This window comes from Arachis duranensis, chromosome 1 (genome assembly GCF_000817695.3).
Source record: "Arachis duranensis cultivar V14167 chromosome 1, aradu.V14167.gnm2.J7QH, whole genome shotgun sequence".
NCBI classification, from domain to species: Eukaryota; Viridiplantae; Streptophyta; class Magnoliopsida; order Fabales; family Fabaceae; genus Arachis; species Arachis duranensis.
Genome location: NC_029772.3, coordinates 89,568,650 through 89,591,152, shown reverse-complemented (window position 1 = coordinate 89,591,152; position 22,503 = coordinate 89,568,650). Strand labels below are relative to the sequence as shown.

The window sequence follows — 22,503 nt, the reverse complement described above, 5'->3', positions numbered from 1 at the left end:
CTTTTTTTTTTTTAGATGGATTAGACAATCATCAATCCTAGATTACACAATACATCCACTTACACACACTGCTACTACTAACATAGTTTCTATATTCCTCACCGAGGATTCGAACCTGGGTGCAGCTCCCAGCGAGACAGGTGATACTGCCATTGATCCAAAGTCTGGGCTACTATTAATTTGGTTCTTCATGATAGCAAATGGTGAACATGTGATGTCTTTCTTCTATCAATTCATCACAATAGCAATCTTCTATCAATTCATCACAATAGCAACCTTTATCTGCTATGTGATGTTTATTTATGAAAGATTATCATGCAAATAACAATTTTTGAAGTAAAATTTCACTTAATCACTTGTTTTAGTAAGATTTGTGATAGATAGATAGATAACTATTGATAAAAATTGTATAAAAATTTAAAAAATAATAAATATTTTACTGTTTAAAATTATATCATTTTTATGCTCACGTGATAGTAACAGAGCATCACTATTGATAATAAAATACATAAACAATTCTATTTCGTTCATACTATCCATTAACAAAAGAATATACATATTTACCATTTATTATCATAAAGAACTTAATTAATATTCTCTTTTTTTTTTTAATCCAAGATCAAAATTTTTGAGAATCTAATGGCCACTTTACTCTTAATAAAATGTTCGAAAGTACCACAGAAGTAGTGTTCATGATCCCTGTCCCCTATACTATGATCTGAAAATGACATCTTACATTTAAAAGCGGTTACATCCACCGACACACGGATTCCATGTATTTGGGCTTGCAGACGATGACGCTGGTTTGCCGACGAAGTCGAACCGTCATTAACGGAACAAGATCATAGTACATAGTATTGCCGACCACCCCCCATGCATCTAACTACTTTCCCAACTCATTGACTCGGTAGATTCCTGTCTTATTATGTTTCAAGTTTCATAAACCTTTTTCTTGTTTTCTACGGCATTCATTTAATCTAGTCATATATATAGTTCCATCATTAATCACGTTCAAACTTAAAAACTCACCTTTCATAAATTCATGCAAGGACAAAGATAATGAGGGAGACAGCATTTTATTTAAAGTCTTTTGCGTTATAATTGTTATTGGTTGTTAGTGGAGGAAAGTGGAGGGAAGCTAAACAAATTCTACGTACTATACTTTTAATCTTTATTAGATACTTTTAAGCTAAACAAATTAATAAATAAAGACCAATAATAAAGTACAAATAGAAAAAAAAAAAAGACTTGGAGGAGTACACTAATTAACTAATTATTCTGCAATGCGGATTATTCTATTTATATATGAATCTATCAATCACTTTCACTAAAATTTCTCTAACTTCTTCTTCAAAAATAAAGTGTTTACTTTTGTTTCTTTTGTTTTTCGTTTTCTCTTTCTGAATGTACAATTTTTTTTTTAACATCATCATCACTTAAAAATTATATAAAACACAATAAGAATTTGAGTTATATTTTTTGTTTATGTCACAGATTATAAGAGAAGATATTTATATACTAATGATGAGCCTTTGTCAATATGAAGTAACAGATATATTTTCTGATGGTTAAAAAAAAATGGTATAACACATTTTGATAATGTGATTGATGAGGGGGACTACGTACTTATATATATAACCAAACAAAATTTTCATTTGCATTGGCACATTATCAAGTATAGGATTATATGATGAACAAATTAATAATTATACACATGCATGTTACTTAGAAGCAAGGTATCAATAATAGAGTATAGGAAAGAAGGGCCATTGAAAATTTCCCAGAAGTTTCGTGTTGTGTCGTTTCAACTTCATGTTGTATGACGTTGACCCAAGATAAAGACTGTGCTGGTGTCTTATTATAATAATATATGAATATTATTTCTTAATCAGATTAATGAAAAGACTAGCATGCATTTATTTTACGTAAAATTATTAATTAAGAATCGTTAAATAATTTGATATATTTTATTAAATTAATATTTAATAATTATTCATTAACAACTTTACGTAAAAGCAACTCCAAACAAATTTTTACTTTAGAATAAATCAACAACAAATGAAAAGCATGCATTCTTATTGTGAATAAACTTAACCTGGCCGAAAAGAACAAATTAAACAAGAAGTTGATGATACGTATGCACTTTGCATTGGGTTCTTTTAAGCGCGTTTGGTTCGTTGTTGTTATCTCTGATCTTTTATGTTTTTATATATAATTATATTCTGGATTCAGATTCTGTTTAGTTTTTCTTTTTTACCAGAAAATCCAAGATTATGCGCCAAGGCAAGTATATATCCTCACATCATCTGTGTTTTATTTCATAACATCAACAATCTTGTTTCTACGTCAAAAGTACTTTAATTAACTACTACCACAGTACCACTTGCATTTTTATATAAATCTTCTTTTTCATTATTTACATTGAATATGTTACTTTTTATAGTTTATCTTTTTCTTTAAAAGCATTTATGCGACGTACACTTGAAGAAAGAAGTCATAGATTATGTTAAATTTTTTTGATGTATTTTTTATTTTGTGTCATAAATTTTAAAGATTCTTTTTACTAAATTAGAAAAATATTTATTATAAAAAATTTAAATTAAGTTAGTTCAATGGTTGTAAGCTTAGTTAAAAATTTGTACGTTTCTGGATAGAATTAAGAAGAATCTTAAAATATCGGTGAATGTAATTTTTTTGAAATTATTATAATAAAAATTTTATTATTATTGTGATAAAAACTGAATGTATGTCACATTACACTAAGTAGATGAATTAAGATATATGATAGTATTAACTTTTTTTTTCTACTTTGATTTTATAAAATGAAGAGTTGTGTTTTTTTTTTTGTAATGGACCTGTTTTTTAACTAATTGGCTAGAGTTGACTGCACTCTTAGTTAGTTTCTAGCAGAATCGCGAAATAAATTATCTCTAACCTAATCATGTTAACAGACTCTACAATAACTAAGAAAAAAAGTATAGGGAGCCAGTATTTTTATTAAAATTTGGCCAGTACTTAATCAGCAAAAAGAAAAAAAAAAGAGTAATTCCACGCCTTTAGATGAAATCTCACACCATTAAAAATACCTATCTGTCCACCTTTAAGTCGCATCTCAAAAAACTTTTCAACCCATTCCACGCTAACCAACACCCGATCAATGCTATTGCACGATTGGCCCCTGAACTAAGAAAACTTATGGTCATTCAACTCTAAATCCACTAACTCCATATCCTGTATTTAACTTCTAAAATCTTTTACTGCTGCTGTTTTCTCTCATCCACGGTCACAATCTCATTAAAGTCATCCATATAACAAATTGAAACTTGACATAATAATTTAAAATAAAATTCAACTCTTCCCACACAGTGAGTTTGTCCTCTCTAGTATGCACACTGCACACTAAACAAAACGCACAATTAAACTTATTATTCGTTAACACCCTTTTCATGCACAACCATCTTTCTCCTTTATAACAATTACTCAACTTAAACATCATATCATCCCACATCAAGCTTGCTTGTACACAGAGCAAAGAGCATTCTGTTACTTTCTGAATTCTCAGAGTAGTGTGCAGTGGAAAACTGGAAATTAAAGAAAAATGAAAATTTATAATTTAAACAATAATTTTAATTAAATTAAACATTAGCTACTTATTAATTAACATAAACTTATACCTTGCCTTACTGAGTCACCAAAACAAATATACCTTGCCTTAATTATATTAGTTCTATGTCCCACCTGATAAAAACAAAGGAAGGTTCAAGGAAAAAAAGGCTTCATATGCAAGAATAATTAAATGGGGAGTGTTAGGGAACAATGATTATCTTAAACAACATGAATAACTACTAATCAAATACAAATATACTACACCTTAATTTAATGCTACTCATTAAATTTACTCTTTTAACTCTATTAATTCACATTGTTCACACATTGTTCAAGAATGTTATTAGTTACCTATAATTTTTCTAATTAAATAAAGAGAGTCGCAGAGCAAAAGAAATATGCAATTAAAAGTGGTTATCCAATTAGTTTGCTCCTTCATGCATTTTTGCTCCTACCCTTCATACTATAAGGTGAAGATATACAATTTTGCTCTTTTTAAATTTCCCTTGTCATTCTCTAAACTGTTAATTAAGACTTATTATATAAAAATAAATAACATTATTGAAAACATAACATACTGTTATTTTTTTCAGCTAAAACAGCTACATTAAGCATAACCTTTTTCTTCTTGTTCAAACTTATCTTTTGACAAATCAGTATATTTTGACACACATAATACAACTTTGGATGCTTGCTTTTCGACTATTAATTAGTTGCTGATCCATATTCACATTAACTTCATTGGTATATATAAATTCTCATCAGTTATTTTTTCCTTAAGCATCTAGCTGCATATCTTAAGGTATAACTAGCTATACCTTCTCTTAATTCTATATTTCTTACTCATGTTGAATGTGATCAAGATTATGATGCATTTATATAATATTTGTCTCTTGAGTTTTTGGTCACGATGGCATGTTAATTAAGGTGATTCTTCTTATTCTTCATACTTCTTAATTGGCTACAAAATATACATTATTTTTGTATGTTCGTTATTGTCTCTTCACATATGTGATGAGATGTTATGTACCATATATATAATACTATGTTCATAACTAAGAGAATTATTTAATTTATACCAAATTACTTTTTCTAAAATGAAAGAGACAAGTATATATAATATTATTACAACTAATAACGAATACTATAAAAATTTGTTAAATTTTTCTGCCGACTGAATCTGCATTCAGCACTTTGGCTGGGGTCATGCACGAATAACACATGCTATATATACATATATGTGCGTAAGTTCTATCTATATATATGTAATCCGTGACACACATGCATCATCTATTACATTTTCTTCGTATCTTGATTGTGTGATTCTAACCACCACACCGTTCGTATTCTATACAGGTAATTATTTTTCATCTGATATATAGTTGTTTGGAAAAAAAAATGTCCATAATTTCAACTTTTGAGTTTATTTATTTTAGCTCCATCATGTGAACCTTGACTTCTTTTTCCAAATTTCCATCAACATTAATGGAATATGTCGTGTCCTACTCCTACGGCCATTTGTTACGAAATGGCTTGTCTCACTTATCCTCAGCTTTGATGTTACCCTTCATCACATATTATTAAACATCAAAATAATTTTCTATTTCATGTTCACTGATATGATCTTCTCTTTATATATTAAATTAAAAATATTCATAGACTTATATTAATATGAGGAGCGCTAGGGGTAAGGAACTTTTGTATTTTGTAACCATCAATTGGCCATCAATAATATTTTTAATAATATGAGATCACTCATTTTTTTCTTGATGGTTAAGTACTGGTCACAAAATACAAAAATTGCTGGCCAGTAAATTTTTTTTTTAAATATATAAAAGAATGACTACTTCCGTAAAGTACCCACTGCATATTTATAAAGTAGGAGTTTTACTAGAAAGAAATCAAATAAAAAAACATAAAATTAGAAAATAATATATCTAATTAATTTAAAATCTTAAGATGTCAAATTAATAAATTTTTTATTTTATAATTTTCTTTTATTTTTTTCAATATGTGACTAATTTATAACCCTCTTCACATTTACTTATAAAACTAAAAATTACTTATTCAACAAAATTTCTTCAAGAATAGTTATATAGTTATAAAGATAACTTCAAATGAACAATCATGTATAACATAAGGTGCATGCTAATGCTATGGTGTCTATATATATATACCTAATTTATTAAAAAAATAAAAGTTAATATTTAATTTAAAAATATAAAAATAAATAATTTTTAAATATTTAAAATTTATAATAAAAAACAAGTTTCGGTAATTTTGACACTAAATTACAGGCACCAAAGAATTCGCCACATAGTTTGCTAGCGATTAATTAGTTAAAGAGGTAAAATGACTACAATATCCCTATGGTTCTGAAACTCATATCATGTCATACAGCAGTGGTGAGAATAGTGGAAAATGGAAAGCCTTGAAGCATGAGACTCTAGACTTTAGACTTTAGAGGAGTGCATAGAAAAAATGGTGTCACAGGTTCCGATCTTCTCAGAATTTGAACAAGTCGTTAGAAATAAGCTAACAATAATAAAGAAAGAGTGGAATATATTCTTAGCGTGGTGGATACTTCCCTTGAATCTACAACTTCCACCCGTGATTCCTGAGAAAACCAATAACATTAGAAAAGTATCTCTCTTTTAAAATTAAATGCCAAAATTTAAACGCTTTGTTAATTAAGCTCGTCGTTTCTTGTTTGTATGAATGGTTGAAGAGCAATCGACGAAGATAAGGAAGAAGATCGTACCACAGATTAAGACAACGCTGCTATCACTGTCACTGTTAAAAGCTACTCTTCTCTAATTTTACTGGTAAGTCAACAAAGACTAGTTAATTTAATTGTCAATGCTCACTATTACTCACCGTTAAATTGATTTAATTTGCTAATTGCAATTGAAATGATGGTTGATGGAGAATAATGATAATGCCACTATGAACGAATACGATAGAGAGTAACATACAGTGTCATCTCTCCTGCGACAGTTATTGGAAGAAGCATGAGTTATGGAAAGGACGACATAGAAGCTCCTCGGAGCTCCGGTGACATCGACGACGGAGGCTCCTCCTCCAGTCCCTTTGATATTGCCAGAACAAAAGATGCTTCCGTTCAACGACTCAAGCGTTGGAGGGTATATCTCTATATCCATTTCTCCTCTTAATAATTTTTATATTCATTCATTTTCTTTTTGCTTTTTAAAATTCAGTGTTTGATATATTATATTCATTTGAAAATAGAGGTACCAGTTAAAAAACAAGAAGCTGAAATATTTTAGGATTATTTAATCCTTAGTGTTCTGGGATTAGCAGAGCAAGTTTATAGAAATCCCTCTCTCATAAATTTGCCATTGATTCTGAGGTCCACAGTTGTAGTTTTTAAGATATGAGATTAAACTAGGTTCTTTCATTTATCTTCTTTAACTTTTTCCCCCCTTTTTCTTACTATAAAATTTAACAAAATACTATTTGAACTTTGAGGCATTGAAAAAAGTGAAGTAATTACATGATATAAGCTCCACTTAGCACAATATTTGGGATCTCTGGTTCTATTAATATCAGCTTGCGATTTGTGAATCTCTTCCAAAACATTGTACACCAGAGGATAGGAACAGGTGAAATTCTTGGGGGCTAACTTTGCTCTGGTGCCTTTGCTTTATCAAAATTGGATCAGCATCGTAGGAAGTGTTACATGGAATACTTTTCTATATTTACAAGGAACAAACATGTTGTTCTGTCAAGAATAACAACAGCACTCCAGGATTCTTTCTGTAAAAACAGAACCGGCAGAACATGTCAAGTTAAGAATTTTGTTGCATTCAATCCATGTTGCACCACATAGAACATGTCAACTGAGTTGTAGTTAAAGATGAATTGGACGCAGCAATCATTGTTCAATCAAATTGGGAAGCTCCAGTGAGATCAAACCGTATGTTTATTGCACAGTGCATACAAGATAATGTGCTTGTCTTCTTAGATTCATCTATATAAAGTGGGAGCAAGATAGGTCCAGTTTTTCATAAATTTTTGTTTTATCTACTTTTGATCTGAAGAGCAGTTCATGTCTTTAGAAAATTACATTCTTTTCCATAACTAAGAAAATTACTTCACTGGACCCTGTGGGATAAGGGATGATTTAAGTTTCCAGATATGGGATTCAATTATGACTGGTGGATTTGAATTCTATAAGATGGACGGATTTCCAGGTCTGATATATGTTATTGATAAAAATAAATAAAAAAAAAAAAGAGAGAAGAAGATGGATAATGCTAATTTCTAATGGAAAAAACCAGGAGGATTATTCAACCATTAACGGTTATAAGTTATAACACCATAACACTAAGAGAGGCAAACTGTAGTTGAGACTAGGATATAAACATGAACAGCAATGTGAAAACTAGCAGTGGACAAAAGAAAAGGAAAAAAAAAAAAAACGTTTGCAGATATTACTTCTTTTGAAGTTGCAAATATGCCCTTCCGAAAAGTAGTTGGAAGTCACCAGAACAAATATAAACTTCACTTTGCAAAACTAGCAGATACTTCATTGGACTTTAAGTTGCCATAAACTTATTATTTAGCAACATCAGTGTTTCTTGTTATGATTATATTAGCCTGTTTTATCAATAGCTAGTTCTATTTGATTATTCTGTTTTTTGCTGTTTTTAGGCTATTTATTAGTTTTCGTTTTCTGGAAGTTAGTGCTTTTCTAATGGCTAGACAAAAATTCTCTTCTTTTTTTAGCAAGCAGCGCTTGTGCTTAACGCTTCTCGCCGATTTCGCTACACCTTGGACCTGAAGAAAGAAGAAGAAAAGGAGCAAGTGCTGAGAAAGATTAGAGGGCATGTTCAAGTCATCAGAGTTTGGTTCCTTGGCTGGTTCTCTTTATAATTGCTCATCTATCAGACATTAAATGGATTTTAATTAATTATTCTTCCTATTAGGCAGCGTATCTTTTCAAGGAGTCTGCAAAAAAATTGAATAGTGGTGAGTCAATCTTCTCGTGATTATTTGTGTATAAATTGCAGTATACTAGTAGCTGATATGGTTGTCATTTTTTGTGGTTTATGGCTGCGTCATGATTTGTAAGAAGTGTCTTTATTACGGTGATACATAATAAATGGTATCTTAAGTATTATCTTATTCTTAAGTTGTTGCTAGGATATCAGTATAACCAATTATCAGTGATGATCTTGTTCGACCTTTATTACAATTATGTGTCCTACAATGGCTTGATCTAATATAAGTGTAGAGCCTATTCATGGGTCTTCTTTTTTCTCCCACTATTGATGATAATGTCTTTTAGAATTAGGAATCGCCCCACATCCTACAAGCACCACCGGAGAATTTCAAATTGGGCTAGAGTTACTTTCTTCAATTGCAAGGGATCATAATACTGCTACTCTGCAAGAAAAAGGAGGGGTAAGTGTGCCAATAATAGTTCTTTCTTAAATTGGTAATCCAATTTATTAGCATTATAAATATTTATGCAATGCTTCTGAATCACATTTTAAGGTTGAAGGGATAGCAAGTTTGTTGGAGACCAATTTAGAAAAGGGGATTCAAGGTGATGACACTGACTTGTCAAGACGGACAAAGGCTTTTGGCTCGAACAACTATCCTCGAAAGAAAGGAAGAAGTTTCTTGGTAAAGTCTGGTGCACTCTGATATTGGATGGTCCGCTTATGGTTATTGGGCTGATGTCTTTGTTTATGTTGTCTATAACAGATGTTTGTTTGGGATGCTTGCAAGGATCTGACCTTGATTATTTTAATGGTAGCTGCTGCAGCTTCATTAGTACTGGGGATAAAATCTGAGGTGAGAAAACGTGGCAGAGTTATATTATTCCTTTATAGCAGAAACAATGTATCCTATTAGGTATCATCTTTGAACCAATCCATTTAATGGAGACTGGACTTGTCTCATCCATATTCCGTATTGACAGACAAACTTATGGTTCTTTAGCATACATTGGTTCAAATAATGTTAAGGTAAATTGCAATCTATTGGCAGTGTCAAGACCTGATCATTGCAGTCTAACTAAAATTTGCATTGTTTTGATTATTGTCTTTCGTCATCCCTTATACTTTGTAGCTGTACTTTCATTTTGTACCTATACCATCTCATGAATATGTTTTTAAATGTTGAGAAATAGGTTTTCATCCATAGAAGAATTAATTTTATATTTCAGGGTATTAAGGAAGGATGGTATGATGGTGGAAGCATTGCTTTTGCAGTTATTCTTGTTATTGTTGTTACAGGTACTATGCCAATATTTTGTCTTTGTAAAATTTCTAATAAATCATTCAAACATGTTCTATGGTTCTGTTTCTCAACTTGATTTTTTTATATAACTTTGTTATATATTATGGAGGTTATCACTTATCACAATAGTTACATCTGTAGTAATATTATCGTTTGAAGTGCGCATCACTCTCTTTCTTTCTCCGCTTCCTTTTGTAGCTATAAGTGATTATAAGCAGTCTCTTCAGTTTCGGGACCTAAATGAGGAGAAGAGAAACATTCGTTTGGAGGTTTGATTTTTTGCTTCTCTGTACTTCTTTATTATTACTATTATTATCATAGCATCCTCCTTATCATATTTATATATTTTTTTTTCAACCCTTAAATTTTCTCTCTGCATGAGAAGGTCATTAGAGGAGGTAGAAGAGTTGAGATCTCAATCTATGATATTGTTGTTGGTGATGTCATACCCCTTAACATTGGTGACCAGGTACATGAGTTCATCTTCTGTGATTTTTGCACATCGTGCCTGATGGTTACTTAATGCTTATCCTTCTTGTTATTTAGTTTATACCTGATTTTTCTAGGTCCCTGCTGATGGAATTTTGATCGTCGGTCACTCTCTTGCAGTTGATGAATCTAGTATGACTGGGGAGAGCAATATTGTAAGTGTTTTTTTTCCATTATGTGCTGAATAAGAAAAATTACTTGTCTCATTTCTTAAGCTTGATAATCATTTTCCTTTTTGCAGGTTGAAAAGAATTCTAAGAACCCTATTCTGATATCTGGTTGTAAAGTTGCAGATGGCAATGGTCTTATGCTCGTAATGTTTTACTTTCTTTTGCCATGTGTGTGTGTGTCTATATATATATATATATAGATAGATAGATAGATAGATAGATAGATAGATAGATAGATAGATAGAGAGAGAGAGAGAGAGAGGTGCAATTATTCTTAGGGCATCAAAATGCATGCACATATTGTATTGATGATGGGATTTCATTCACATTTTGATTCTTGAAACAACTGAGTCCAAAAATTTGGAGGGATAAAAATATTAGATAAAATGAACCATCAATAATTCAATATATTAAAATTGACCATATTTTTCCTTGGATTTAGTTCCTATGTTTTATTGATTATACAGCCCTTTTTGCTGATTTTTCATTTTTGGTTAATTCCTTTATTAAGGTAACGGCTGTTGGTATTAATACCGAATGGGGGCTTCTAATGGCTAACATTTCAGAAGACAATGGTGAAGAAACACCTTTGCAGGTACCCTTTCTACTTGTGCTTTCTTTGAGTTCCTGCACCTTTTGGCTGTTCACCTATATAAGTTCTCAATATAGGTACGCTTGAATGGTCTTGCCACCTTCATTGGTATAATTGGGCTCTCTGTGGCTGTCATCGTTCTGGTTGTGCTACTGGCCAGGTTGCTATCTGTTTCTTTGTATATTCAAGTTTAACCTTTTACAAATACTGCATTGGTGTTTGGCAAATTTTAAAATCATTTATTAAGTTATCATTTGCTAAATGTTAGTCTAGTTGGTTGCCAAAATGGGACTCTACAGACCACAAGAATACTTTCTTGTATTGAGACTTGAGTGGATTACTGTCTCAAAAGTGAAATGACAGGACTATCTGCCAATGATCAAACTCTTCCAAAGTGAGGAGGTTGGTAAAGTGAGAAAATGAAGATCTAATCACTCTTGAATTAAGGTAATTCAATAGTGATTAACTTCTCATTTTTTCACTTTACCAATCTCGTCACTTTAGAGGATCCTTTTCCATCTGCCAAAAACTCTATTTTAAGTTGCAATTTTTCAATTTAGTGAAGATTTTGTCATGCATGTTTCTGAAATGGCAGTTCATAAGCACAGGTATTTCTCTGGGCATTCTAGAAACCCAGATGGAAGTGTTCAATTTACAGCTGGCAAGACTAAACTCAGTACTGCAATTGATGGAGCAATAAAGATAGTCACTGTTGCGGTATGTGCACTGATAAGTACTGGACTACCGAAACATGCATGATCTGTTAGCCACTTGTGTTCATATTCATAAACTGTTATTGGCTTTGAAATTAATACATTTGAGGTGATTCTAAATCTGTAACACATTGAATATATAGGTCACTATTGTAGTGGTTGCAGTACCTGAAGGACTCCCTTTAGCAGTTACCTTAACGTAAGTTCCTAATTTTTTAACTGAATTTCTAGCCTCCCCCCTCACTCTTCTAGTTTTCACTTGTGTTTGTCTTGGCAAATCTTTCGACATACTATAGTATGTTACAGTTATTCTCTTTGTCATTCTTTTAGAATGTCATTTCTCTCTATTAAAACTTTGTCCATCAACTGTCTTACAGACTTGCCTACTCTATGAGAAAAATGATGGCAGATAAAGCTTTGGTATGCTGAATTTTGTTTGTGCTATTGGATTTTGACATAACTATTTCAGACGGACTATTTTATATAAGTTCAATGAATTGCAGGTACGTAGGCTTTCTGCCTGTGAGACTATGGGCTCAGCCACAACTATTTGCAGTGATAAGACTGGAACATTGACTATGAATCAGGTTAGTTGGGATGCAGTATATAAACCTGATTTAGATTTATGGATGTTACATAAAAGAAAGTTGCAAATATTGCCATTTTGCTCTGGCATGTTTGCTTCATAGCTTATGACAAGAAGGAAGTCCTTTAGCATTTAATATTTGGAGTTCAACACTTAAACTAGCCGATCGCTATGATATCTTATACCAACTTAATTAGGGAGCAGAATGTTTTCTGTGTGTTGACCACTAACAGCTTACTTTGGTTGAATATTTTGAGGAGGAAGTTCATTTCTGTTGGCATTGTTGGAGATAATTGTGTGTCTAGCTGAGTTTCATTTCACCTAAATTTTGAGACAGATGACTGTGGTTGAGGCTATCATTGGTGGGGAGAACATTGATCCTCCTCACGAGAAGTCAAAGCTCAAACCTATACTCTGCTCGTTGCTGATTGAAGGAGTTGCACAGAACACCAATGGCAGTGTTTTTGTACCTGAGGTATGCTAGAATTCTTTTTTATCTTTTTTTTTTCCATTCCTACGATAATGGCCTACTTGAGTGATTCAACTACATTCTGCGTGATTCTGTTTTTCACAGGGTAGTAACAATGTTGAGGTTTCTGGATCACCAACGGAGAAGGCAATTTTACATTGGGCTGTTCAGGTATGTTTTGAAACTTCTTCATTTCTCTCTTCTTCTAGGATTTTTGGGTATTAACAACTGGTTATGACTGTTATATGACCTATCAGCTTGGGATGAATTTTAAAGCCGCTAGAGCAGAATCATCAATTATTCATGTCTTCCCATTCAATTCAGATAAAAAACGAGGCGGGGTTGCAGTACAGACGGTACCATCTTAATGAAATTTTTACTATAAAATGTCAATACTTTTCGATATCTTGTTTGTCATCCAATTCACTATTACTAAGAATTTTACACTTCTTTGCAGACTGAATCTGAAATCCATATACATTGGAAAGGGGCTGCTGAGATAGTCCTAGGCTGCTGTACACAGTATATGGATGTAAATGATCACTTAATAGAGATGGATGAAGGAAAGGTATGACAAAATAGTTTACATATTGATATCAATAACTAATTAATTTGCTTTTCCCGTTTTGCATCCTCTTTTTCTCTCTATCATTTGTCTTTATATAACTTTCACTAATTTGGTATTCGCAATTTGCCTCATCTTTTTTTCATTTTATTGTGTACTTAAAAGTGCAAATAATAGTACTGTATGATATATTTGGACGACATTTAACAGTAAAATGTCTTGTCCTGTTTTGGTAAAGTTCTTCTGAGGAAAGTTTTTCTGGTTTGCAGATGAACTATTTTAGAAGAGCTATTGAAGATATGGCTTCTCGTAGTCTACGGTGTGTTGCCATTGCGTATAGATTATATGAAATGGAGAAAGTTCCAACCAGTGAAGACCTTGCTCACTGGTCATTACCTGAGGATAATCTCATCTTATTGGCTATTGTTGGTCTGAAGGTATTTCTTTCCTCTAAAATAGTACTTCCCTCTTCATCTGTTATATTATCAGTATCATAAAATACTGTCCTGACCGTGCTCTTTTGGTATGCTGTATGATCATGATTTTCCTCTTCTGAAGTAGAACCTCGTTAGCACATTGTTCATATTTTCCCTTTCATCATGGACTCAACTTTGTTGAATTTCTCCCAGCAGATTATTTTTAATATTGTGTTTTAACTCGTACATTTTGTTCACATTCAAAATCTTCTACCTATATTGTGCTAGGAGGTTGAGTATCTTTACTTGTTGATTTCTATCATTTCAGTTTGTTCTTGTTGTTTCTTATATCAAATATTCCTTTGAAATGCAGGATCCTTGTCGACCTGGTGTGAAAGATGCGGTGAAACTTTGCCAGAAAGCTGGAGTTAAGGTATTATTAATACATGCCTTTGATGTTGAAAAAAATGGAGGATTTTGCCACATGAATTATTAGAAATAACTAAGGAATTGCTTCTGATGTCTTTGAGTTAGTTTGCAAAGATCAATTTATCTATTATTAGCCACTTTAGATCTTCAATGTTCTGGTGACTGAGAAATTATTTTGCCTAAAAATTGGAATGTGCTTTGCATATATAGTTTTTCTATGTAAAACGTTGTTGATTTATTTGGTTTGGTTTCTAATCCTAGGTAAAAATGGTCACCGGTGACAATGTCAAAACTGCAACAGCAATTGCCGTGGAATGTGGAATACTTAATTCATATTCCGAAGCTACAGAGCCATATGTCATCATTGAAGGAAAAGACTTCCGTGCGATGCAAGATGCAGAGAGATTAGAAATTGTTGAAAAGATATCAGTATTACTCAACTACTACAATAGCTTTTTGCTTGTGCTCATATAGTGATGTAGCTTCTCAACAAATTGATGCCAATGCTGTGTAATAGGTTATGGGACGATCGTCTCCGAATGACAAGCTTTTGCTCGTGCAAGCACTGAGGAGGAAGGAGCATGTTGTTGCTGTAACTGGAGACGGAACTAATGATGCTCCTGCCTTACATGAGGTTTGTGCATCATTTTTCTTTTCCCACTTTTTGGGGCCTTGTTCATTTAGTGATAAGTACTCTCTATGAAGATGACAATAACTGACAGTTGCCAAGATTGTTTTTCCTACGTCTATTTCATATTCTGTTTGGATTCTTGGCAATAGAGTCTGAATAACAGTCGAAGACCCAAAAAAAATAAATAAAAAAGATTCTATTGGATCCATATTATGGAATCATATGACAAGTCCTCATATATGACATGATTCCGTTTCCTAGTTTCTAAGTTTGGATCTAAGGCTTGTTTTTATGTTGAAATTATACAAACTAGTTTTGATTACTTTGGTTGTGATTGCGATTCTTTACTTTTTGGTATTCAGGCTGATATAGGTCTTGCAATGGGGATTCAAGGTACAGAAGTTGCGAAAGAGAGCTCTGATATCATTATATTGGATGACAATTTTGCTTCAGTTGTAAAGGTTAGTCCACTATTTATTCAGCGTGTAAACTGTTGCCAAATTATAGGTTTTGCATAGAATTGATATGCAATCTTGACATTGTTTAACATAAGATGATAATAATAAATTGATACCTGAAGCATAACTTTTGTTGCTTTCAATTTTCTCCAACAATGCAGGTTGTCAGGTGGGGGAGGTCTGTGTATGCAAATATTCAGAAATTTATCCAGTTTCAGCTTACAGTGAATATAGCAGCTCTTGTTATAAATGTTATTGCTGCATTTTCTTCCGGTGACGTACCACTAAATACAGTACAGGTATTACTTTCTATTAGTCTGTCATCGATTTTGTGTTCACTATTCAAGAGGCCATCCTTACAAGTTATATGTATGCTTTCCTCAACAGCTTCTGTGGGTAAATCTTATCATGGATACACTTGGAGCTCTAGCCTTGGCAACTGAACCACCAACTGATCATCTAATGGATCGTGATCCAATGGGTCGAAGGTCTAAAATGCCCCTTTATAAAGAACTTGGTGCCTTGAATCATGACTTTTTGTTCGATATGATATTTTAGTGTTGCATGGTACTTGAATATTTAAAGAACTGTAGACAATTCGGAAAGCCAATCCTTTTTCTGATTACTCTTTCTTTTGCAATGAGCTTTTAAGGGAAGGGAGGTTACCATACTCCAAGGTTGGAGCATGTCACGAGCCTTAGAAAGAGCTTACTAGTACTCTCAAATTACTTACTAAGGACCATCAGCAAGATTTAAATCAAGATCTTTATAAGAAAGAACTTTAAAGAGAGAAGTATATTGTACAACATAAAAACTGATATATATATATATAGGCAAAATACAATAATATCAGGGTACATGAACATAACATATCAATTTAATAATACTATGTGATTCCCTCTGAAAATAACCAGTAGCAAGAAGCCATGGAGATACTTGTGAGCACCAAGTTTATGTGTTCTTGCCTGTATTTTCAAATATATTTCGGAGAATCGACCTATACTTAGTAGGCAGCTCCATTATCATAACATCTGATGCTGTGCTATGTGCTGGGGTAGATTCCATCTACAGAAGTTGATAATATCTTTTTTGCTTTTCAGAGAACCTCTTATATCAAATATTATGTGGAGGAATCTGCTGATACAGGTGAATGCTCTTTCACAACTAGTAGCGCCCCTCTCATTTTAAATACAGGGGATTTTTTTTAAGTTCGCTAAGCTACAAACAACCAACTAATGAGTGTTAAAGTAAAACTATAATGCATTGCTTCACCATTGCTTCAGTGGATGTCATTTTATTTCTATTGTCTACATATATCCGTGTAATGGTTGGAACCTTTCAGGCAATTTACCAAGTGTCTGTCCTACTTATACTCAATTTCCGAGGCATTTCCATACTGAATTTGGCACACAAGTCCAGTGACCACGCACTCAAAGTGAAGGACACTTTGATATTCAATGCCTTTGTTCTCTGTCAAGTAAGTACTTACCGTATTGAACTAATTCTGAAGCCTAACTTAATCTGGTGCTAAAATTTACTCTCTTTATTTAGAAGATTGACAAAATAAGGATTGAACTCTATAAGTATCACTTGGGTTATAAATGTTCTAATACATTGTAAATCAACCTTGTCAAAAGGTTTTGTTGTTAAGCTATTGTAGCACGGCCATATATTTCATCTTCGAATTCTCATTTAAATGATGATAAAGAAAACATACTTCCAAAATTGCAGGTTTTTAATGAATTTAATGCCCGCAAGCCGGATGAGTTCAATATATTCAAGGGAGTCACAAGAAACTACCTCTTTATGGGGATAGTGGCATTAACTGTAGTACTTCAGGTTGGTCTTGTTTGAACTCTTGGCTGAGCATTTGGTATTTATTCATGAAATATTCTTATATTTTAGGACGAATGTAAACTTTCTTTCTTTATTTGTTTTCAGATCATCATCATTGAATTTCTCGAAAAGTTCGTTAAAACAGTCAAGCTAACTTGGCAACAGTGGCTCATTTGTGTCATCATTGGATTTATCAGGTCAGTTTTCAACGAGTTTGTTTACACTAGAGAGAGATTAATGCACTTATGGTAACTGAGAAGAAGAGTTGCTTCATCATGTACATATATATGTTTATATCATTTCTTTTCCCATCATTTTCAGCTGGCCTCTTGCTGTGGTTGGAAAACTGATACCAGTACCAGAAAAGCAGCTCAGTAACTCTTTTAGGAAGTGTACTAACCGTGTTCGAAGGTGTTTTTGTCGACCAGAAAAACTGTGAAGCTTCTGAAGAGAGTCATGTATAGGTGTCTAGCTGGTTTTCTCTCGTGCGTGCAATTTCTTTTATTTTGACTTGATAGCTTACATTCTTAATGGTAAATGGTATACTGTTGTACAAATGGTTTTAACATGTATATGGTCTTTTTTCTTTTCTTTTTTTTCCCTATTTTTTTTATTACTGTATTTTGTGAGCCTGATAAACACCAATTCATAATTTCTTATATGTGGAAAGTTACAGATATTTGATTATTATTTCAATTTTAGCTGCTTGCCCAAGATTTGATGAGTTTTGCAGACCAGCCACCACCCACCAGTGCCCTTATTTCTCCTTATTTGGGTTCAACCCTGATTAAGTTTAGGGTGCACATGTGAAAAACCTAGCCTCTCTACGCCTTAAAGCATCTTGAATCATTCAAAGGAAAAAAATAAAATAAATAAACAATGGTGTCAGCAATTTGCATGCAGAATTTAACACCACTACTATTGCAAATGGAGTAATTGCATGCATGGCATGCATCAAATTCAAATTCACACACACATACCTAGTCATGGAATTTATTTTTTTAGGTTTTCATAAAGCAGACAATGAAAATGGTGCATGGCCTGCTCAACTTTAGGGGCATACCTACCCACATAATATGCCGGGGATTGGAGACCCTTCTGAACACCTTCACACAGCACAATATCTTCTATCTGATCATCAACAAGAACAGCCAAATATACTACTTCAGTACTATGTTATGACACTTTGAAAATTTCTATCAAACCTAGGAAACTAACATTTGTACCTGCACTTTCTCACTGTCTTGTAAACTTAACTCTATGAAATCCTTGTCATGCTACTCAGCCAAAGAAGAATGTTAGACAGAAGAAAAGTTTCGACCCTTCAACGAACTATGGAGACAATAAGATCAAGTCCAAACAAGAAAATAATTATTTTTTGCATTTCCATGGAACCATTCAAAGTATGAAAAGCAAAGTTCCAGACTTCATATTTCTTAACATGATTACAGTCACTAACCCTGCTCAAATGCTATTTATCTTGGTGCCAAATTATCTTCCCACCATATGCAGAGGGTGAGAAACTATCAACACAAGGTTTATTATAACAGATTGAGAGAGGAATACCAATGCCGAAAAAGGGTATAATATCAGGCAGATGCATGACTTGAAATTACCTTTAGAGAGTGTTCAAGATAGTAATCAAATACCACTTGACATTTGTTGGGTCCTAGTGGAAGTACAAGATTGGTGTCCATCCAAGGTCCATACCTGTCATGCCACCAGTAAACACAACTTGTTATAAAAAGAAAGCACGCTGATTTGCAAAACGAATACAAGGAAGGAAGATGGCTGTTTATTGTTTTATCATCCATAAAAGTAATATCATCGGGACTAAAAAGAAGATCAACCAATTGCCCAAATAACAAAGCAGGAACCTATTAATCATGAAGTTTGGGTAAATGAAAGCATATATAGCTTTTCTTCCAAGTCGGTCGTAATTGTCTTTGCTTTCCCCTGAGCTGCCTTCACAACTTTGGATGCTAACTCTTTCAAATATCTGTTTCATTCATAAGAACCCTTCAGTAAGCAATCCGTGATAACCAGAGGTCCAGAAATCCAATTCTAGGAGTATCATAATATCTTTTTTTTTGCTTAATATAGCACATTAATTAGATCTAACAAAATGATATTCTGGGGGGTGGGAGATATATCATGATAAAGTACATTGTATTATAAATGATATTTTGATAAAGGGTAGCAAAGAAGCATACTGTGGTAGAATAAGAATCAAACTTAAGACCGGATGCTAAGCCTTTATGTGCATAAGGAACATGATAGCCACCATCCAAGTAGTTATCGCAGAATACCTGTAAAAAAGAAGAAAGTTTCAATTTTCAAACATACCTTCGAGTTAGGCCAATTATGATCAGTTACGCCAAGAGATTACCTTCCAATTGCAATCAATGGTGTATTCACGTCTACAAACATAATTTAACGAAGAATCAATTCCGTTGGTACTCAATATTTCTGAACAGCTACCAAGCCATTCTTTTGCTACATAAGTACTATCAATTTCCATCAGAGGAAGACTCTCTTTTTCGAGATTGAGAAGAATGAAAGGTCCCCAGGTAGATACTTTAATTGGTATAAGCCCAAAATCCTATCTTTCAAGGTTAGAGAAATCAGCCACCCCAAACACATTGAACAACAGATAAATTAGAATAATAATTCAGAACTCAGAACTTCATACCTTTACATTGAAGTTCCGCATTCCTGATATCCTAGTTGCCTTAAGAAGTGCCCCACTTAACCCATACGTCCATCCCTGAAGAAATAATTGCCTTTCATCATATCTAATTAAAAACAATTATGCTAGGTGTACACTAAAATCAGCCAACAATATCAGCCACATCCACAAGTATAAAATACACATTGTGAATAAGTTAAACATCACATATATTTATACACAAATACATAGTGGCTGATATTGGTGGCTGATTTTGGTGTACAAATATCATTTTTGAACTAAAAAATATGCATAGTGAGTTCTACAAGTGAACTCACATGGTATGGGCAGACAAAGCAGGACTTGTGTCCACTTCCAGAAGCAAGAAGAGAGGCATGATGTCGACACACATTGTGAAAGGCTTGAAGCTTCCCACTCTCATCTCGACAGACCACAAATTCCACATCTCCTAGTCTATAATAAATTATCCTCCAATTGGTTCTTAGAAACTTGGAAGAAAAGAAAGTGAGCAGAGTGCACAACTTAATAATTGATCTCTAAACACCCTTTTCCCCCTTCCAAGAACCAAATGGAGCAACAATTAGCCTACTTTTCTACACCAACATATCTAAAGGACAAATCCAGCTGAATTAAAAGTAAGATTAGATCACAAAAAAAAAAGTTAACCTTCCAGTGAAAAAGCTATTGGGATCCTTTATCTGCTCTGTTGATCCTGGTTAGTAAAAGCAATTTAATATTTAGAAATTCTAGGAACGAATAGGAAAATCTAGGATACAGTAACCCAGTACACATTTGATGATATATTCAAATACAAATAAAGGTAATAAATTGGAGTGACAAATTCTTCATTTTCACATGGTTAACAAAAAGTTAGAAACTTTAGAGAAGCAGAAACTGACCGACAGCTTGCCAGCCTCGGTAGAAGATGCGATGGAGCTCAAGTTGGAAGAAAGAAGGGTCAGTGTACCATGATGTTGGGGGTGTCACAGCTTCTTCTATGGGAATCTTAGGATTGAACTCTGACACTAAAACCTCTGCTTCTGAAGAATTGCGAGCAGAGCAACAAGCGATGATCGATGTTGCAGCTGTTTTGTTGTGAAAATTAAGGTTGTGAGAACTTCGTAGTCGTCGGAGTTTAGGGATAAAGGGGGTGAGTTGCATGGTCACCGCCATTTGCACATGCATAGATAATTAGATAGCGTTCGGCGTGTTTTCCAATGAATGATGTTCCTCGAGTGAAGCAGCAACTCGGTCTCTGTAAATTTTTTAGAATAACAACGTCAAAGTCCACCCTTCAAAATAAAATCTATTCACGTCTGTTTCTGTTTCTTAATTTCGTCACACAATGCAGTTTTTGTGGCTATTTTTTTCGTCAACTCTGAATGAAAAATATTGATGTATCAGATTTAGAAATAGATAGAAATTTAATTGTCTCTAAATTTAAATTGGTTACGAGTTTATTTGTTTTTATAATTTTTTAAACAATATTTTTTAAATTATTTTTTATTTATTATATTAATATTATTTTTCCAATAAATTATTAAATATATAGTATAATAAGTACAAACTAATTAATAAATTATTTAAATTTAAAAATATTATTTATTATGAAACTAAATAAATTATTCTCAAATATAATTTTTAAATACATAAATAATAAACATTAAAATTCAGTTAATACATTAATAATAATAACCCTATGATATACTATTAGTATTATGATCTAGATAATTTTTCACAATAAAGTGAAAACTAATGAACACATTACTTGATATATAGTAAAATATTTTTGAGTAATAACAAACTTAATTTTTTATCTCTTTAAACTAAATTAATAATTTTATTTGATATCTTTGTACTAAAATACACTATGAGCAAGCTACTAATACTAAATGAAATAATTAAAATATATAACCTTTAATGAAATAATTAAATACTAATTGAAATAATTCTATTTTTTATTTCTTTAATTGAATTTTAATATACTTAAAATTTTAATTAATCTATATTATTCTTATCTTGATAAATTTTTATCAATCTATAACCTTATGATCATATGTATTATTAATAGATTAATAATATTATTGATACTTTAAATTTATTAAGTTTATAAATGGTCTTCATCATATATTAATTATATTTTAATTATTTCATTTAGTATTAGTAGTTTACTCATAGTGTATTTTAGAATAAAGATATCAAATAGAATTATTAATTTAGTTTAAAAAGAGAAAAAATTAAATTTGTTATTACTCAAAAATATTTTACTATATATCAAGTAATGTGTTCATTAGTTTTCACTTTATTGTGAAAAATTATCTAGATCATAATACTAATAGTATATCATAGGGTTATTATTATTAATGTATTAACAGAATTTTAATGTTTATTATTTATGTATTTAAAAATTATATTTGAGAATGATTTATTTAGTTTCATAATAAATGATATTTTTAAATTTGAATAATTTATTAATTAGTTTGTACTTATTATACCATATATTTAATAATTTATTGGAAAAAGAATATTAATATAATAAATAAAAAATAATCTAAAAAAATATTGTTTAAAAAATTATAAGGAC

The 22,503-nt window shown here is 32.2% G+C and overlaps 2 protein-coding genes across 6 annotated transcripts; one reads left to right on the top strand and one right to left on the bottom strand.

Moving 5' to 3' along the window:
- Nucleotides 1–4,477: 4,477 nt before the first annotated feature.
- LOC107496459 (calcium-transporting ATPase 10, plasma membrane-type) lies at nucleotides 4,478–17,926 on the top strand. Of its 4 annotated transcripts, none has more exons than XM_016117723.3 (35): nucleotides 4,478–4,533; nucleotides 6,335–6,431; nucleotides 6,604–6,749; nucleotides 8,356–8,472; nucleotides 8,556–8,598; nucleotides 8,918–9,033; nucleotides 9,127–9,258; nucleotides 9,340–9,429; nucleotides 9,803–9,872; nucleotides 10,075–10,145; nucleotides 10,262–10,345; nucleotides 10,443–10,520; nucleotides 10,607–10,678; nucleotides 11,047–11,130; nucleotides 11,205–11,287; nucleotides 11,736–11,844; nucleotides 11,984–12,039; nucleotides 12,218–12,260; nucleotides 12,344–12,427; nucleotides 12,764–12,901; nucleotides 13,001–13,066; nucleotides 13,153–13,251; nucleotides 13,353–13,463; nucleotides 13,730–13,897; nucleotides 14,250–14,309; nucleotides 14,567–14,734; nucleotides 14,823–14,939; nucleotides 15,299–15,397; nucleotides 15,556–15,693; nucleotides 15,782–15,882; nucleotides 16,495–16,540; nucleotides 16,737–16,871; nucleotides 17,126–17,233; nucleotides 17,336–17,427; nucleotides 17,552–17,926. In XM_016117723.3, exons 3-35 carry the CDS (start codon nucleotides 6,618–6,620, stop codon nucleotides 17,667–17,669), a joined length of 3,228 nt encoding a protein of 1,075 aa, XP_015973209.1. In that variant the 5' UTR covers nucleotides 4,478–4,533; nucleotides 6,335–6,431; nucleotides 6,604–6,617; the 3' UTR covers nucleotides 17,670–17,926. The 4 variants fall into 4 exon arrangements, with proteins under 4 accessions (XP_015973209.1, XP_015973201.1, XP_015973218.1 ...); XM_016117715.3 differs by lacking the exon at nucleotides 4,478–4,533 and adding an exon at nucleotides 4,866–4,962; XM_016117732.3 differs by lacking the exon at nucleotides 4,478–4,533 and adding an exon at nucleotides 6,015–6,249.
- Nucleotides 17,927–18,022: 96 nt separating this feature from the next.
- LOC107496483 (choline monooxygenase, chloroplastic) lies at nucleotides 18,023–21,169 on the bottom strand. Of its 2 annotated transcripts, none has more exons than XM_016117751.3 (10): nucleotides 20,819–21,169; nucleotides 20,586–20,631; nucleotides 20,237–20,372; nucleotides 19,923–19,997; nucleotides 19,620–19,832; nucleotides 19,444–19,539; nucleotides 19,108–19,229; nucleotides 18,847–18,940; nucleotides 18,457–18,507; nucleotides 18,023–18,361 (listed from the first exon to the last, which is right to left on the bottom strand). In XM_016117751.3, the coding sequence occupies exons 1-10, from the start codon at nucleotides 21,102–21,104 to the stop codon at nucleotides 18,224–18,226; spliced, it is 1,257 nt and encodes a 418-aa protein (XP_015973237.1). In that variant the 5' UTR covers nucleotides 21,105–21,169; the 3' UTR covers nucleotides 18,023–18,223. The 2 variants fall into 2 exon arrangements, 1 of the variants encoding a protein (XP_015973237.1); XR_002376330.2 differs by having other exon boundaries at nucleotides 18,263–18,361; nucleotides 18,457–18,562.
- Between the last annotated feature and the right edge of the window lie 1,334 nt (nucleotides 21,170–22,503).

Bases quoted from the DNA above. Each gene is read 5' to 3' on its own strand.
- LOC107496483 (XM_016117751.3), bottom strand. From the start codon at position 21,104: ATGCATGTGCAAATGGCGGTGACCATGCAACTCACCCCCTTTATCCCT. The intron at 20,373-20,585 runs GTTAACTTTTTT...AATTTATTATAG, and splicing joins AATAGCTTTTTCACTGGAAG to ACTAGGAGATGTGGAATTTG. The intron at 19,833-19,922 runs GTATGAAGTTCT...CTTGAAAGATAG, and splicing joins TGCGGAACTTCAATGTAAAG to GATTTTGGGCTTATACCAAT.
- LOC107496459 (XM_016117723.3), top strand. From the start codon at position 6,618: ATGAGTTATGGAAAGGACGACATAGAAGCTCCTCGGAGCTCCGGTGAC. The intron at 9,430-9,802 runs GTGAGAAAACGT...TTTATATTTCAG, and splicing joins TACTGGGGATAAAATCTGAG to GGTATTAAGGAAGGATGGTA. The intron at 12,902-13,000 runs GTATGCTAGAAT...TGTTTTTCACAG, and splicing joins GCAGTGTTTTTGTACCTGAG to GGTAGTAACAATGTTGAGGT.